This window comes from Oncorhynchus clarkii, chromosome 27, assembly GCF_045791955.1.
Source record: "Oncorhynchus clarkii lewisi isolate Uvic-CL-2024 chromosome 27, UVic_Ocla_1.0, whole genome shotgun sequence".
NCBI lineage: Eukaryota > Metazoa > Chordata > Actinopteri > Salmoniformes > Salmonidae > Oncorhynchus > Oncorhynchus clarkii.
In genome coordinates, this window is record NC_092173.1 from 20,960,066 (window position 1) to 20,978,794 (window position 18,729).

General features: G+C 45.0%; 1 protein-coding gene across 3 annotated transcripts in view; it reads left to right on the top strand.

Annotated features, from left to right (window-relative positions):
* Nucleotides 1-217: 217 nt before the first annotated feature.
* Nucleotides 218-18,729, top strand: part of LOC139386404 (2-(3-amino-3-carboxypropyl)histidine synthase subunit 1-like) — a 196,164-nt gene continuing 177,652 nt past the window's right edge. For 2 of the 3 annotated variants that reach the window (XM_071131976.1, XM_071131977.1), the window contains exons 1-3: nucleotides 218-286; nucleotides 1,358-1,507; nucleotides 11,229-11,292. In XM_071131976.1, coding sequence (XP_070988077.1) covers nucleotides 235-286; nucleotides 1,358-1,507; nucleotides 11,229-11,292 — 266 coding nt within the window. In that variant the 5' untranslated portion in view covers nucleotides 218-234. Of the gene's footprint in view, nucleotides 287-1,332; nucleotides 1,508-11,228; nucleotides 11,293-18,729 lie in introns of all 3 variants that reach the window. The other variant, XM_071131978.1, reaches the window with a different exon arrangement.

Below are 18,729 nucleotides of genomic sequence, written 5' to 3' on the forward strand. Positions count from 1 at the left end.
CTGACAAGGTAAACATCTGTCGTTCTGCCCCTGAACAAGGCAGTTTAGACACTGTTCCTATGCCGTCATTGAAAATAAGAATTTGAACTTAACTGACTTGCCTAGTTAAATAAAGGTACAATTTTAAAAAACACGGACAGCGATGCACTGCTGATTATCTCACATCGATTGTTCCGCCTGTAACGATGGCACTCTGCAATTGATTACTGGCACCTTTCTGGCTCCCCTGAAAACATGGCGGCGCCCACTGTCGAAACGCAAGTCGTTCCAGCAAAAAAACGAACCGGTAAGTATGAATCTCTTATATTAACGCTATCACACAATACATAACCGAGTACGTGGTGTATGGGACATGCTTTTAACAAAAACATTATACATTGCCACCATGAATAAGGAATTATGACGCAGATACAACTAGCGACTAGCTAATGCTAATAATAAGGAAAGCTGACTCAAATGGTTTAAAAGAGTGATTAGCTAGATAACTTCCGAATTATATGAAACATAATAGAACACGTTTTTAAATATCTTTAAGGTCCAGGAACTAACGTTTAGCCAGTTAATCATCAGACACTTTCGCCCATGCGCAATTAGACAAAGAGGAGACCTGCCAGGTAGTCTGGCGGGACCACACTTGACAGACAAGGTCACTGTATTAAACCTAAATAAATAACCAATAATTCTTGAGGGGCAGGGATCATCAACTAGATTCAGCCGCAGGCCGATTTTCTCAGATGGTCAAGGGCTGAATCATAATTACAAATTATGTGTAGACTGCAAATTGATCATAAGAAGCCAAACATATATATTATTTGACTAAAACATAATAATTTAAAACCTTGCTTACATTTGTATACAATAACATAATGTATATCGCTACTACTTTGGAACAGATTTCCAAAATAAAAATCACTTGCGGCTGATTTGCTGGTGTTTTTACAGTCTTTTATGACCTACAAATAAACACCCCAAAAATAAGTTTAAACAAATAAATTCGGCCCTCGGGCCACTAGTTGGGGAACCCTGCTTAACATTAGGTTGCTCTTAGTTATGCTATAATAAAATATAAACTACAACAACATTGTATTAACTTGTTGTCATAGTGACTGGATTATAATAGCATATGGAGGTGAGTGGTTTTGTAATTAGGCATATACAAGAGGAATAGGGATTGTGCAACTTCAAAGCAATTACTAAAACAATATGTAACAACTCGTATATAAGAGCAACTTAATGTAAAATATTACCAATAATCATAACAGACTATGCCCCTACACCGTATTTGATCTGAAGCCTCCTGTCTTGTCTGTGTTTGTCAACTATCTCCCACAGTACAATTATTTGATTCTTACCCTAGTACGAGGACCACGGCGGGTGGCCAATCAAATTCCTGATGAAATCCTGCAAGACCCAGAGTTACAGGAGGCTATCCACGCTCTGCCTGCAAATTACAACTTTGAGATCCACAAGACAGTCTGGCGGGTGAGACAGGCCATGTCTAAGAGAGGTAAGCACAGAATAGACCTATTCATTACATTTCTACTATCTATAAGGCTAGGTTAATATACTCTATTAGGCTAGGATACTATACTCTATTAGGCTAGGATACTATACTCTATTAGGCTAGGATACTATACTCTATTAGGCTAGGATACTATACTCTATTAGGCTAGGATACTATACTCTATTAGGCTAGGATACTATACTCTATTAGGCTAGGATACTATACTCTATTAGGCTAGGATACTATACTCTATTAGGCTAGGATACTATACTCTATTAGGCTAGGATACTATACTCTATTAGGCTAGGATGTGATGGTGATGAGAGGGGTTATTGGGTTGTGATGGTGATGAGAGGGGTTATTGGGTTGTGATTGTGATGAGAGGGGTTATTGGGTTGTGTTGTGATGAGAGGGGTTATTGGGTTGTGATGGTGATGAGGGGTTGTGATGATATTGATGAGGGGTTATTGGGTTGTGATGTTGATGAGGGGTTATTGGGTTGTGATGTTGATGAGGGGTTGTGATGATATTGATGAGGGGTTATTGGGTTGTGATGTTGATGAGGGGTTGTGATGATGTTGATGAGGGGTTATTGGATTGTGATGAGGGGTGAGTTGTTATTGAGTTGTGATGGTGATGAGGGGTGAGGTGTTATTGGGTTGTGATGGTGATGAGGGGTTGTGATGATGTTGATGAGGGGTTATTGGGATGTGATGTTGATGAGGTGGTATTGGGTTGTGATGTTGATGAGGGGTTATTGGATTGTGATGAGGGGTGAGTTGTTATTGAGTTGTGATGGTGGTGAGGGGTGAGGTGTTATTGGGTTGTGATGGTGATGAGGGGTTGTGATGATGATGAGGTGGTATTGGGTTGTGATGTTGATGAGGTGGTATTGGGTTGTGATGTTGATGAGGTGGTATTGGGTTGTGATGTTGATGAGGTGGTATTGGGTTGTGATGTTGATGAGGGGTTATTGGATTGTGATGAGGGGTGAGTTGTTATTGAGTTGTGATGGTGGTGAGAGGTGAGGTGTTATTGGGTTGTGATGGTGAGGTGTTATTGAGTTGTGATGGGGTGAGGGCTTATTGGGTTGTGATGGTGATGAGGGGTGAGGTGTTATTGAGTTGTGATGTTGATGAGCCGTGAGGTGTTATTGCGTTGTGATGGTGATGAGGGGTGAGGTGTTATTGAGTTGTGATGTTGATGAGCCGTGAGGTGTTATTGCGTTGTGATGGTGATGAGGGGTGAGGTGTTATTGGGTTGTGAGGGTGGTGAGGGTGGTGAGGGTTTATTGGGTTGTGAGGTGTTATTGGGTTGTGATGGTAATGAGGGGTGAGGTGTTATTGGGTGGTGGTGGTGGTGGTGAGGGTGAGGGGTTGTGATGTTGATGATGGGTGTTATTGGGTTGTGATGGTGATGAGGGGTTAGGTGTAGAGGTCGACCGATTAATCGGAATGGCTGATTAATTAGGGTCTATTTCAAGTTTTCATAACAATCGGAAATCAGTATTTTTGGATGCCGATTTGCCAATATTTTTCAAATGTATTTAAAAAAATATATATTATTATTTATTTTAAATTGTTTATACCTTTATTTAACTAGGCAAGTCAGTTAAGAACACATTCTTATTTTCAATGACGGCCTAGGAACGGAGGGTTAACTGCCTTGTTCAGGGGCAGAACGACAGATTTTCACCTTGTCAGCTCGGGGGATCCAATCTTGCAACCTTACAGTTAACTAGTCCAACGCAACAACGACCTGCCTCACTCTCGTTGCACTCCACAAGGAGACTGTTACGCGAATGCAGTAAGCCAAGGTAAATTGCTAGCTAGCATTAAACTTATCTTGTAAAAAACCATCAATCATAATCACTAGTTAACTACACATGGTTGATGATATTACTAGATATTATCTAGCGTGTCCTGCGTTGCATATAATCTGACTGAGCATACAAGTATCTAAGTATCTGACTGAGCGGTGGTAGGCAGAAGCAGGCGCGTAAACATTCATTCAAACAGCACTTTCGTGTGTTTTGCCAGCAGCTCTTCGTTGGGCATCAAGCATTGGGCTGTTTATCAACTCCCGAGATGAGGCTGGTGTAACCGAAGTGAAATGGCTAGCTAGTTAGCGCGCGCTAATAGAGTTTCAAACGTCACTCGCTCTGAGCCTTCTAGTAGTTGTTCCCCTTGCTCTGCATGGGTAACGCAGCTTCGATGGTGGCTGCTTGTTCGAGCCCAGGGAGGAGCGAGGAGAGGGACGGAAGCTATACTGTTACACTGGCAATACTAAAGTGCCTATAAGAACATCCAATAGTCAAAGGTTAATGAAATACAAATGGTATAGAGGGAAATAGTCCTATAATTCCTATAATAACTACAACCTAAAACTTCTTACCTGGGAATATTGAAGTCTCATGTTAAAAGGAACCACCAGCTTTCATATGTTCTCATGTTCTGAGGAACTTAAACGTTAGCTTTCTTACATTTACTTTCTTCTCGAACACTTTGTTTTTGCATTATTTAAACCAAATTGAACATGTTTCATTATTTACTTGAGGCTAAATTGATTTTATTTATGTATTATATTAAGTTAAAATAAGTGTTCATTCAGTATTGTTGTAATTGTCATTATTACAAATACATTTGTTTTTAAATCGGCCGATTTAATCGGTATCGGCTTTTTTGGTCCTCCAATAATCGGTATCGGCATTGAAAAATCATAATCGGTCGACATCTAATTAGGTGTTACTGGGTTGTGATGGGGGTGAGGTGTTGATGAGGGGTGAGGTGTTATTGGGTTGTGAGGGTGATGAGGGGGGGGGGGAGTGTTATTGGGTTGGGGTGAGGTGAGGGGTTATTGGGTTGTGATGTTGGCGAGGTGTTACTGAGTTGTGATAGTGATGAGGGGTGATGTGTTAGTGGGTTGTGATGGTGATGAGGGGTTGTGATGTTGGTGAAGTGTTATTGGGTTGTGAATAGAGGTCGACCGATTATCATTTTTCAACGCTGATACCGATACGAAACACAGACCTTATTTGAAGTAGATCAAGACATTCTCTATGGAAGACATGAACAGAGGTGGTTTAAGTCTGAAACACAGACCTTATTTGAAGTAGATCAAGGCATTCTCTATGGAAGACATGAACAGAGGTGGTTTAAGCCTGTACTAAACACAGACCTTATTTGAAGTAGAGTCTAAATATTCCTGTTACATTGCACAACCTTCAATGTATGTCATAATTACGTAAAATTCTGGCAAATTAGTTCGCAAAGAGCCAGGCGGCCCAAACTGTTGCATATACCCGACTCTGCGTGCAATGAACGCAAGAGAAGTGACACAATTTCACCTGGTTAATATTGCCGATTTTTAAAATGTATTTAGATTTTTTTTTAATGGCAAAATCGGCGCCCAAAAATACAGATTTCCGAAGTGTTATGAAAACCTGAAATCGGCCATTCCGATGAATCGGTCAACCTCTAGTTGTGATGTTGATGAGGTGTTATTGGGTTGTGATGTTGATGAGGGATGAGGTTTTATTGGGTTGTGATGGTGATGAGGGGTGAGGTGTTATTGGGTTGTGATGTTGATGAGGGATGAGGTTTTATTGGGTTGTGATGGTGATGAGGGGTGAGGTGGTATTGGGTTGTATGTTGATGAGGGATGAGGTTTTATTGGGTTGTGATGGTGGTGAGGGGTGAGGTGTTATTGGGTTGTGATGTTGATGAGGGATGAGGTTTTATTGGGTTGTGATGGTGATGAGGGGTGAGGTGTTATTGGGTTGTGATGTTGATGAGGGATGAGGTTTTATTGGGTTGTGATGGTGATGAGGGGTGAGGTGGTATTGGGTTGTATGTTGATGAGGGATGAGGTTTTATTGGGTTGTGATGGTGATGAGGGGTGAGGTGTTATTGGGTTGTGATGTTGATGAGGGATGAGGTTTTATCGGGTTGTGATGGTGATGAGGGGTGAGGTGGTATTGGGTTGTATGTTGATGAGGGATGAGGTTTTATTGGGTTGTGATGGTGATGAGGGGTGAGGTGTTATTGGGTTGTGATGTTGATGAGGGATGAGGTTTTATTGGGTTGTGGTGGTGGTGAGGGTGAGGGGTTGTGATGTTGATGAGGGATGAGGTTTTATTGGGTTGTGATGGTGATGAGGGGTGAGGTGGTATTGGGTTGTGATGGTGATGAGGGGTGAGGTGTTATTGGGTTGTGATGGTGATGAGGGATGAGGTGGTATTGGGTTGTGATGGTGATGAGGGATGAGGTTTTATTGGGTTGTGATGGTGATGAGGGGTGAGGTGGTATTGGGTTGTGATGGTGATGAGGGGTGAGGTGTTTTTGTGTTGTGATGTTGATGAGGTTTTATTGGGTTGTGATGTTGATGAGGGATGAGGTTTTATTGGGTTGTGATGTTGATGAGGTTTTATTGGGTTGTGATGTTGATGAGGGATGAGGTTTTATTGGGTTGTGATGGTGATGAGGGGTGAGGTGTTTTTGTGTTGTGATGTTGATGAGGTGTTATTGGATTGTGATTGTGATGAGGGGTGAGGTGTTATTGGGTTGTTATGTTGGTGAGGGGTTATTGGGTTGTGATGGTGATGTTGATGAGGTGTTATTGGGTTGTGATGTTATTGGGTTGGGATGGTGATGAGGGGTGGGGTGGGGTGTTTTTGGGGTTGTGATTGTAATGAGGGGTGAGGGGTTATTGGGTTGTCATTGTGATGAGGGTTGAGGTGTTTTTGGGTTGTGATGTTGACGAGGTGTTATTGGGTTGTGATGTTGATGAGGTGTTATTAGGATGTGATGTTGATGAGGTGTTTGTGTTGTGATGTTGATGAGGTGTTATTGGGTTGTGATGTTGATGAGGTGTTATTGGGTTGTGATGTTGATGAGGTGTTATTGGGTTGTGATGAGGGGTGAGGGACCCCACTTTCACCTCCGCAGCTTTTGACTGTCACTCTTTGAGTACCTGCATTCCCACTGCACAATGCACTCACACATACAGGTCACAGTGATGGCACTCCCATCTGACAATCACACCTGGAGTGCTAGAATGGAGAGGAAGGGGGATAGGGGGAGCGATGAAGAAAATAGCAACATTCAATATGTATGGTGTGAAACATGTTCACTTAATTAAAGACACGTGGGAGTAATCCACCCAACTCTGCCAACAATCTGAAGTCAAATATCCACCCGGGTGTTACTGAAAGAGCCATGCCAAAACGCTGATCCCCTGTTGATGGAAATGACAGCCAACAACAAGTGTTGCATACTGTAAAGGGTTTACAGTCTAGCTAAGTAACAGGTGTTTGGTGTGCAGGGAGAATAGGGTGGTCTATGACTGGTCCCAATGGTCGGGGTGAGATGAGCTTTGGTGTGACTCAGTCTGCCTGTCTCTCGAACTGCCTCCCCAATGGCCCCCTATTCCCTATACAGTGCACTACTTCTGATCAGAGCCCTATAGGCACTATTGGGGATAGGTGGCATTTAGGAATCAGCCTCTGTCTGTTCTGTGTTGGTTTCATTAGAGAGCTTTCTCTCTCTCTGGGTTTGCAGGGCCAAAGATCACCTTATCGACTCTGTTGCACTCTACCCCTCTCTCTCTCCCTCCATCTCCCTCTGAGTCCATCTGTTTCTGCCTGGGCTTTGAACCCCTTTCACTCAGCCTCTCTCGTTCATTCTCAGTTGAATTGGCCTCTTTGTTTTGGTCTTTTCACTTCCTGTTGGAATGGAATGAAATTAAGCAAGCAAACACCATTGTTTTTACTGCCCAGCCTCAATTGTTGAGTGTGAACCGATGCAACAGCTAAGTTAGCATACATTTGGTTCTGGAAAGTTACCATAGCTCCTAAGAAACGTCAGATATTTCAGATTTGACATTTGACATTCAGACTATTTTCATGGTCTGAAAATGAACAGAATTCAGACCCTTTGCTATGAGACTCGAAATTGAGCTCCGGTGTAACCTGTTTCCATTGATCATCCTTGAGATGTTTCTACTTGGTAAATTCAATGGATTGGACATGATTTGGAAAGGAACACACCTGTCTATATAGTGCAGTTGACAGTGCATGTCAGTGCAAAAACCAAGCCATGAGGTCGAAGAATTGTCCATAGAGCTCCGAGATAGGATTGTGTTGAGGCACAAATCTGGGGAAGGGTACCAAAACATTTCTGCAGCATTGAAGGTTCCCAAGAACAAATTGGCCTCCATCATTATTAAATGGAAGAAGTTTGGATCCACCAAGGCTGTTCCTAGAGTTGACTGCCTGGCCAAACTGAACAATCAGAGGAGAAGGCCCTTGGTCAGGAAGATGAACAATAACCCGATGGTCACTCTGACAGAGTTCCTCTGTGTAGGCTCAGAGAACCTTCCTGAAGGACAACCATCTCTGCAGCACTCTACCAATCAGGCCTTTATGGTAGAGTGGCCAGAAGGAATCCACTCCTCAGTAAAATGCAGTTGGTTTGCCAAAAGGCACCTAAAGGGCTCTGACCATGAGAAACAAGATTGTCTGGTCTGATGAAACCAATATTGAACTATTTTTCCTGAATGCCAAGCATCATGTCTGGATGAAACCTGGCACCATCCCTGTGGTGGAGCATGGTGGTGGCAGCATCATGCTGTGGGGATGCTGTAACGTAACAAAATGTGGGGAAAGTCAAGGGATCTGATTACTTTCCAAATGCACTGTAGGACATTTTGTAGGAGCAACATCATGTTGGACATCAGGTAGCCTATTGGTTAGAGATTTGGGCCAGTAACCGAAAGGTTGTTAGCTAGAATCCCTGAGCCAACAAGGTGAAAAATATGTCGATGTGCTCTTGAGCAAGGCACTTAACCCTAATTGATCCAGGGTTGCCGTTGATAATGGCTGACCCTAGCTGTGACCCCACTCTCAGGTTGTCTCAGGGGGAGTTGTGATATGCAAAAAACACTTTTCCAATGAAATAGGATAAATATTAACAGCAACCAAATAATTATATTACATTCGTTATTGTTAAATAATACAGCCAGAGTTTAACTGATCGCATTCTTTATCATACCTCAATTCCTCTCTGTTGTCCTTGTTTTTCATCTAGGTGTTTCCTGTGCGCTACATTTCCGTGCCTGCAATCGTCTCTTTCTCACGACAGTTGTTCATCCTTGCACACTGAATTGTACCTGTGAAAGTGGAAGGCATGAAACAGAGGCAGGGCAAACTGAACAGAGAGACCAAACAACCTTGTTTGTCTGGAGGAACCATGAAAATGTTTCCCTCGGGGCTGTGAAACAAACACTGAGAACTGTTTCTCTCAGAAGAGACACAACAGCATCGCAAATAATCAAAAGGTTAGCAGTAGCACTCGCAGAGACTCATGATTTCCCTCTGGTCTTCTCGTTTAACGCCTCTGAATTCTACAGATGTTTTTTGGGAATGTTTAAGAAAGTGAAGAGTCTGGGAGAAGCTTCATTAGAGCAGCCAGACACTAACTGCAGACAGAGGTGGAAGTGTTTTCTGCAGCAGCACAGCTCTAAGTGCAGATGGTGTGCCCCACAGTATAGTGTAACCCTAACGACTATGCTGAAGAAGTACAGAATGTGAACAAACAGATGCACCGGCCAGTCCACACTGTTATAGAACGCTAATACTATTCTAGACACAAGTCAAATCTGAAACAGTACAAATCTCAGTGCTGGGGCCTGGCTAGAGAGGATTGGGGACTTGGAAGAGAGCTGGGTTTTTTAGATCCTTAGCTGACCTTTTTCTCCGTTCACTAACTAAAAGTCGTTGCTGTACCAACTCTCTGTGGACACCTCCCAGACAGAAACACCCCTTTCTGCCAGGCAGTAAAAGCCACAAGTGCAGAGTGTCTCTCCAGCTAAATGTACAGAGTCATTTTATTTCTCTCTGCACGTGCAAGATGTTTCTCCTTATGACACATGACAGCAGACCGTGCACTGGCTGACTGGCTGACAGGCTCACACTCAAACCAAACACAGACTATCATATGCGCCGGGTTGGTACGTGTGAGTGGGGGGGGTTTCTGTCAGGCAGGGCTGTGGTGAGACTTAGAAACCTTTCTTGGTTAAACTCAGGTAATGACCTGTCTCTGTCTGGCTACATGGTGCACAGTGACCCCTTAACCTTTCATGAGAAAGACACACTCCTCTCCTCCCTCCATCACACTTCAGGCACATCCTTTCCTTCGCTCAGTGTGCTTTTTATTTTTCCTAGGCTATCTTTTAGTGTTCAGTGTTGCCTACAGTCCTGTTTTTGTTGTTTCTCTTTGCTGTAGGAACCCACTGCAGTATGTGAACATGGGCCTAATGAAATATTTATCAACACTGCAGTCTAAGTGTCCATTCGCTGTAGTCACATGGTTTATCAAGGTTATGTGTGACAGGGTCTGTCTGACAGGGAAACATTGTCAACACTCTCTTCCTGCTTTATCTAAAGTGAATTTAATCACACCCTCCAGACAGTCCCTCCAGACACTGTGCTGAGCTCCATGAGTCTGCTAGATCCAGCCCACTGATCTTAGTATGCGCTGTGAATGGAGAGTGGGTTACCTTTGATGCAGGAATACATTGAAAGTTTTCCTTCAATTACTGCAAATGACATCGAATCAAAGGGGATTTGTGAAGCACAGTGGACTTGTATACAAGTATGAAATATCACACTGTGATTCGCATTTCAGTAAAGAAAGGCTAAATGTTAATTCATGCTAAGGACTTTACATAAGTATGCATAGCACAATATGTAACCACGCCAACATGAGGACATCAGTCTGTTACCAAGACAACAGCTCTGGATAAGCAATTTGCGCAAGGATGAGGCAAGGACTTGATGTGACTGAGAGTAGCTGTTTCTTCATATCCTATAATCTAGATCTCTACATCAGCAATATTTGTGTTACGTCTGAGACGTCATTATGTTTATTTAATGTTTACATTCAAGATGAACCTAAATCATGCACATTCTCAACAATAAAAGGAAATTGGGTGAGACTTCATTTTGAGAGAGCATGCCTTTTGTTTGAGCATTTTGTCTCTGTAAAGTTGTTGGCATCATTCAGAGGTGTGATATTTTGCGTCTCAACTCTGGCAGTGAGTCAACCTCCTGATGAAAGCATTTCCCATTGATTCGTCATAGCTGGTGTCACACTCAGAGAAGTTCCTACCGGAAACACGCGCTGCCCTCAGCCCTTCACATCAGCAGCAGGACCAATCCTTCCTTTGTGTGATTGCTTGATTCCCATTTCACAGCGATTTGATTCATTTCTCCATGCTCTCTTAATGCCACATGAGAAGAAGCACCAAGTTTCCACATGCATAGCGGTCTGCATGGTGAGAGGGATATTTGTGTGTGTGTGACTGTGACTCATGAAGCTATTGGCTGTCATTGAGAGAGACAGGTGGAGAAAAGGTGACTAATGGATTGCTAGGAGAAGAAGGGAAGTGTGAAGGCAGTGCTGATACACTTCCATTTCCTGTAGTGCATCACTCAGTAAGATACGACAACAGTAATGCAATGGATGGGAGAAAATTACCTTGAAATGTCAGCTACCTTCTGTCTCAGTGAAGCACTCTGCAGGGGTAACATAAGCAGCGAGATACGTGTATATGCTGTCGAGGATGTATTAAATAACGTGGTTGTCACTCCAACTGCAGCTGTGTGTGTAGCTAGGTTGTCCACTTAACCTTACCGCTGACTGTCTGTCTGTCTCTCTGTTCACAGTGGCCCTGCAGCTACCGGAGGGCCTGCAGATGTTTGCCTGTGTCATCGCTGACATCATCGAGAGGTAGGTACAGCTCACACTCGCACCACTCACTGGTGTGTTTAATAAGTGGCAAGTGCAAGTATCACTCATGCACAATTAAAAAATAAAACTGATAATTTTATCCATTTGTTGTTAGCTAAAAACATTGATGCTTCTCCCTGAAACAGACCCCCTTGACTTTGTTGTGTGGAAGTTTTGGTGGTTTTAGGTGGGTGGGTGAGTGGGTGAGCAGTTGTCATCCTTGCTGAAGTTGAAGTTGATCTGTGAAGTGTGAACTTGAGCCGGCATGGCCACTCTCTAGTCATTAAGCCAGCCAGTGTTATCATCATTCCCTTACCCGCCGCAGCCAGCTCATATCTGTGCCTCAGCAGAAAATTAGACACGATTTCCTCCGCGGACCGAGCGGCTATCAACACTTCACTCATTCACGGTTGGAGGAGAGCACAGCCATTATTCTTGTTAATTACATCTTGCTACAGTCTGCATAGGCCCCTATTGCACACAAACACTCCATCACACAGACACACTCACACAAACTGATGCTGGAGCACAAACCTTCCCACAGTTTGGAGTTCCTCGGCATCAGTGGTTTTTATCATTTGTCTTGTATACGCAGAGCTTTGGCCTACATCGTTTGTGCAACATTGATAAATTGTTCATAACAAAAGCAGTAATCCACTTTAATGTAGACCTAAAACGTGTATTTAAATTGTTGAAAGAGGAGCTCTGTGTGTTGTTTCCTTCATCTTCTCATTCCACCCCTCTCTGCCTCTCTCTCTCTCTGCTGGGACGACTGTAAGGGTTCTCTAAGAAGATTGCTGCATCACTCCACATCCAAAGTGGATTCCTTTCCTAGGTGAACAGTATGTTCAATACTAATGAGGTTAGTTGATAGAAGTGAAGGATAGCGAGCTAGGGAAGGGAAGCTTCCGCATGGTTTTCAGTCAGAGCACATATTAGATTTCAGACTGGAAACGTTGTTCTTGGTGTCCTCATATGAAGCCATGCCTGTCATACCACTGTTGAGAAACAGGAACAGGGCTGAAAGCTTTGACTTTCTCCCTGTCCCTCTCTTCCTGCAACATTCTGCTCTCCTCCTCCTCTACCCAGTACCCCCTTTCCTTTTAATCCCTCTCCATCGCCCCACTATCGCCACGCCTTTCTCATTCTGTCTAATCTCTCCTTCACTCCCTGTACGGCCGTCTCCCCTCCTCTCTGGCTACCAGGCGAATGGGGATTGAGTGAGCGAGGCAGAGAGAGAGTGGTGGCGATAGGGGCCATGTCTTATCAGCAGCTCTGCTATCAGTAGAACAACTGCCTCTCTCTCGTATCTGGGCTTAAACCAACCCCTTATACACTGTGTCCATCCCAGAGTCCTCTAAATGAATGACACCCCATCACCTTCGACCATCTCAGCCCATTTCAGCTAATGAGCGCAATTAACGGCAGATAATTGTCTTCCTCACCTCCCTCACACCTCTTCCTCCCCCTTCTCTCCTGCATGTCTCACCCCATCCAGATCCTACAGACGAGGGAGCAGTTTCCTCTGTCACCAGTTGTTGTTGTTTGGTTCTTCTCTTCTTTCTGTATAAATAAATCAGCAGCCTCATTTGACTCCCAGGTCACAGTATTTCACTGTGTTCCAATGATCAGGCTAAGTGTTACATGAAGGCAGAGTACATCTAGAGAATGGGCTTGTCCCCTGAATAGGGGATCTAGCTACAGAGGGATTGTTGGACAGTTGGTGTCCCTGGTCACCATGCTGTATCTGACCTCTACTCACCCTTCTCGTTCTGTGGGGTCAGCAGAGGGTTCTGTCAGATGTAGATGTTTAGTGACTAGTAAGAGCCTGGCTCCATCTCACCCACTGTGATCGCCAGGCAGTCCGTGTGTGGTGTGGGGACTGGGGAGTGGCCTGGGCTGAGGTCCATGTCAGTGCGGGGATGAAGGGGCTAAGCTGTGGGTAAGGAGCTTGGGTGGGATGGACAGCTATAAGCCCTAATGAGAGCAAGCTGCTCTGAATTCTAGCCCATGCAGTCAGTTAATACACATCAACTGTGGGGGGGAACGCACGCACACAGGTGCACACACACACAGGTGCACACACACACAGGTGCACACACACACAGGTGCACACACACACACACACAAGGACAAAGACACAGACACACGTGTGCGCAATAGGCAGAGACTGGCTCCTCCAGTACATAGACTCAGCACAGTGCTCAGTGCTCACATACAGCCAGAGAGAACACCTACACAAGGGGACAGAGGTGCTCATAAAAGAAGCAATGTACTTACATGGACTCACACTGAAACAAAGACAATACTAGGCCTGTATAAGCTGCTCTCATTTTCAACAATACAGTATGTCTGTATAGCCACACTCAGGCCTACCAATAGAGAATTAGCTCCTACTTAGAATATGTGGCTATCTGTTCCACACAGGCATCTGTAAGCATACTCTCTCCCACAGAGAAGTAGAGAGACTGCACCACGCTTCCACTGATCATTTAGAATGTCTCCCACAAGCAGGCCTGCTTCTGTTCTTTAAAGAGGCTTTGATAGGCCCACAAAGAACTTAGTAAACCTTGTAAAGGTCTGCTGTAATGGCTCCAGTTGAAGAGGCACGCTCTGACTTCACACTGTATCCTCTGCTTGCCTGTAATACAGCTACACACGGGATGCATCCCAAATGGCACCATATTCCCTAAATAGTGCGCTACTTTTGACCAGGGCCCTAAATAGTGTACTACTTTTGACCAGGGCCCTAAATAGTGTACTACTTTTGACCAGGGCCCTAAATAGTGTACTACTTTTGACCAGGGCCCTAAATAGTGTACTACTTTTGACCAGGGCCCTAAATAGTGTACTACTTTTGACCAGGGCCCTAAATAGTGTACTACTTTTGACCCGGGCCCTAAATAGTGCACTACTTTTGACCCGGGCCCTAAATAGTGTACTACTTTTGACCAGGACCCTAAATAGTGTACTACTTTTGACCAGGGCCCTAAATAGTGTACTACTTTTGACCAGGGCCCTAAATAGTGCACTAATTTTGACCAGGTCCCTAAATAGTCTACTACTTTTGACCAGGGCCCTAAATAGTGTACTACTTTTGACCAGGGCCCTAAATAGTGTACTACTTTTGACCAGGGCCCTAAATAGTGTACTACTTTTGACCAGGGCCCTAAATAGTGTACTACTTTTGACCAGGGCCCTAAATAGTGTACTACTTTTGACCAGGGCCCTAAATAGTGTACTACTTTTGACCAGGGCCCTAAATAGTGCACTACTTTTGACCAGGGCCCTAAATAGTGCACTACTTTTGACCAGGGCCCTAAATAGTGCACTACTTTGACCAGGGCCCATAGGACACTATGTAGGGACTAGGGTGCCATTTGGTGCAGCAGGTCTCTTGATAACTGATAAAGCCATTCAAAGAGACTTAAGACATAACTCAACTTTCACAACAAGTAAACAGACAGATATGAACACAGCTGAGGTAAAATTGATCAGAACAACAGAATGAATCCCAAACTTGGACAGGCGTGTGATGGTGTGTGTTGTCATCCCGCCATATGTTTCATTGCCTTTGATGCCACACCAGCTATCTTCACCGCAGCCTTGAATGATACTCTGATGAACTTCCCTTTAATATTTACTGTGCTGTTCTGGGAGTGGAGAGCCAGGGCTTGTGTTGTCGCCATCCCAGTCATCCATGACCTAATCCTGGAGACTGGGAAGGAGAGCGAAGTAGGGAGGGAGCAGAGGAAGGCAGGGAAATACAGGGATGGGGGGGGGGGGGGGGGGGGGGGGGGGGGTGGCAGTAACATTTAACGTCCTCTGTCATCGGCTCTCTGGCAAGGAAGAGATGGGCCTCTCCTCCACACAGAGAGATATTGACTTGTGGCATAACTAGGATCTTGTACTTGGGGGTGAAGGTACATGACATGAGAGCATTATGTAACAGAAGGCCCTATTCAATGACTCATACACTCACACACATAACTGTGTTCACAGTATGAATCACAGAGGAGGTCATTTGTATATTTCGGCTTTTCAAACATAGATTTGTCACGGTGCCGACCCAGGAGAATGATTTGTAATAAATGTAGTGGTTAGATATTCTGCCTATTTTCATGTCAGCACGCCTCTTAGATCAACAGCCTCATCAGTTGAATGTCATGTCAGATGAAACACAGGCAGTGATTGACCTGCCACTGTGTCCATGGCAGCAGAGTGAATGAAATGGGAGATCAGAGCCTTATTTCTCTCTCTCACACACACACACACACAAACACAGAGAGCCCCTGCTGTCTCAGACCTTTCTGGTCACTCTCCATCATCCCTCTGGACCGCATCCTGGGACATCATCAGCCAGAGGCGGATTCATTTCACATACTTTCATTCATTTCAGTCTGCAGTAACGTGTGTGAGCAGCAGAAGCGACCTCGGCCCACAGCCTTCCATGGTAAATGTCAGCCCTGCCTCCATAGAGGAAGACTGGCAGGAGCCTCCTTGTCCTTGCCTCACCACTCGCACCCCAGCCTCTCCATTCCTCCCACAGCACAGCTGAGCAGTAGGTAGCGGGAGCCCGGGTGTGACAGTGTGTCCCGGCCTTCTGTCCCCACCAATTACATAAGAAGCTCACACTGGGTGTAGAGAGCAGCAGGGCCCCCATTTTGCACACGCACACACACACACACACACACACACACACACACACAGGGCATCTCTCTGACTAATGAGCTCTCCTGCTTGGCAGCCCCCTCACTATCCTCCTAAATTCCAACCACATCTGTCTCAGGACTCTAAGAGGAGGCAGTAAGACACAAACATCCAGACACACCTGGGCCAGACGGCTACAGTGGGCCAGACGGCTACAGTGGGCCAGACGGCTACAGTGGACCAGACGGCTGCAGTGGACCAGACGGCTGCAGTGGACCAGACGGCTACAGTGGACCAGACGGCTACAGTGGGCCAGACGGCTACAGTGGGCCAGACGGCTACAGAGGACCAGACGGCCACAGTGGGCCAGACGGCCACAGTGGGCCAGATGGATGCAGTGGACCAGACAGCTACAGTGGACCAGACGGATGCAGTGGACCAGACGGATGCAGTGGACCAGGCGGCTACAGTGGGCCAGACGGATGCAGTGGGCCAGACGGCTACAGTGGGCCAGACGGCTGCAGTGGGCCAGACGGATGCAGTGGGCCAGACGGATGCAGTGGGCCAGACGGATGCAGTGGGCCAGACGGATGCAGTGGGCCAGACGGATGCAGTGGGCCAGACGGATGCAGTGGGCCAGACGGATGCAGTGGACCAGACGGATGCAGTGGACCAGACGGATGCAGTGGACCAGACGGATGCAGTGGACCAGACGGATGCAGTGGACCAGACGGATGCAGTGGACCAGACGGATGCAGTGGACCAGACAGCTACAGTGGACCAGACAGCTGCAGTATGTCCGACCCACTCCCCTCCCAACGACCAGATAGTTTACCAGTGCTATTTCAGGTTTAGTGAGAAGTCTCTTGAGTGCTTGACATTACGAGGTGGAAAGAGATCCTCCCACACCTGTGTGCCTCTTTGTCCCATATCCCAGTCATCACAACCCTGGAGAACCACGACCTATAGATCACTCTGTTATATTGGCCAACCTAAATCACCACTCTGCCTGGAGGATGGCTGCTGGTGATGTACTGGCTCTCATATAATGCCTTTGAAGACACCTGGGAAATTGCTTGACCTGTCTGGAAGATACAGTCGATGCACTCCAAAGATAAAGCATCATATAGACTTTGCCGTCGTCCCTCCCGGCTGTCTGTATGTCCAGGGGGACAAGTTGATGGGCTTTATAGAGAGACCGAAAGGCTGGCGGTCTGCCCTTTCTCTCCTTCACACTGCCTGGGTGCATCCCAAATGGTAAGCTATACCCTATAGTGCACTACTTTTGTCCAGGGCCCTATGGAACTTGGTCATATGTAGTGCCCTATAAAAGGAATAGGGTTTCATTTAGGGGCGGCGCCTAAATGAAATATGAGCAAGTGAGCAGCTGAAGACAGAAAGTCGAGATGCACTGAACACTACAGTATGTAATTACTGTGGGAGACACAGGGAGTGGTTTTCACTTGATCTTGGTTATTTACGTAATGAAATAAAGTTCCCCGTCCTTCCGTCCGTCCGTCTGTCTGGCCAGCGTTGTGTGTGTGAGAGATATGGAGTGGTCAGTGCTCTGCTCGGGAAGGTTTCATCCCACTACCCACTCTCTCCTATTTCACTGCTCTATCACTAACTCAGACCAGGCATAGTCACTTTCATTTAGGACCAGCCGTACATTCCAGCCCCACCACATGCAGATATAATTGAACACAGAGAGCGATGCATAATATTACCTGTAATTTCAAAGGGAAACATGAATATGTGTGGACATATTCTCATGCACATTTAAAAATGAGCTCTGGGCTTTTATGATGTTATTTTGGAGTGAATGCAGGCAGTTGACAGCCATTTCAATGTGAGCGAAATGGAAATGGGCTAATTCTGTTTTTAAATAATAGAAAACCAGAGTGCAATGCATTTACATGTTCAGAAACCATTGGTTGAAAATGGACGCACTGCAACAGAATGTTAATATCTCTGAACTAGGCCTAATATCTCTGAACTATGCCTAATATCTCTGAACTATGCCTAATATCTCTGAACTAGGCCTAATATCTCTGAACTAGGCCTAATATCTCTGAACTAGGCCTAATATCTCTGAACTAGGCCTAATATCTCTGAACTAGGTCTAATATCTCTGAACTAGGTCTAATATCTCTGAACTAGGTCTAATATCTCTGAACTAGGTCTAATATCTCCGAACTAGGTCTAATATCTCCGAACTAGGTCTAATATCTCCGAACTAGGTCTAATATCTCCGAACTAGGTCTAATATCTCCGAACTAGGTCTAATATCTCCGAACTAGGTCTAATATCTCCGAACTAGGTCTAATATCTCCGAACTAGGTCTAATATCTCTGAACTAGGTCTAATATCTCTGAACTAGGTCTAATATCTCTGAACTAGGTCTAATATCTCTGAACTAGGCCTAATATCTCTGAACTAGGCCTAATTTCTCTGATCGTTAATGCTGTACACAGAGTTTACAGAACATTAGGAACACCTAGTCTTTCCATGACATAGACTGACCAGGTAAATCCAGGTGAAAACTATGATCTCTTATTGATGTCAGGTTGCCTAGTGGTTAGAGCATTGGGCCAGTAACCGAAAGGTTGCTAGATTGAATCCCCGAGTTGACAAGGTAAACATCTGTCGTTCTGCCCCTGAACAAGGCAGTTAGCCCACTGTTCCTAGGCCGTCCGTCATTGAAATAAGAATTTGATCTTAACTGACTTGGCTAGTTAAATAAATAAATACAATTAAATCCACTTCAATCAGTGTAGATGAAGGGGA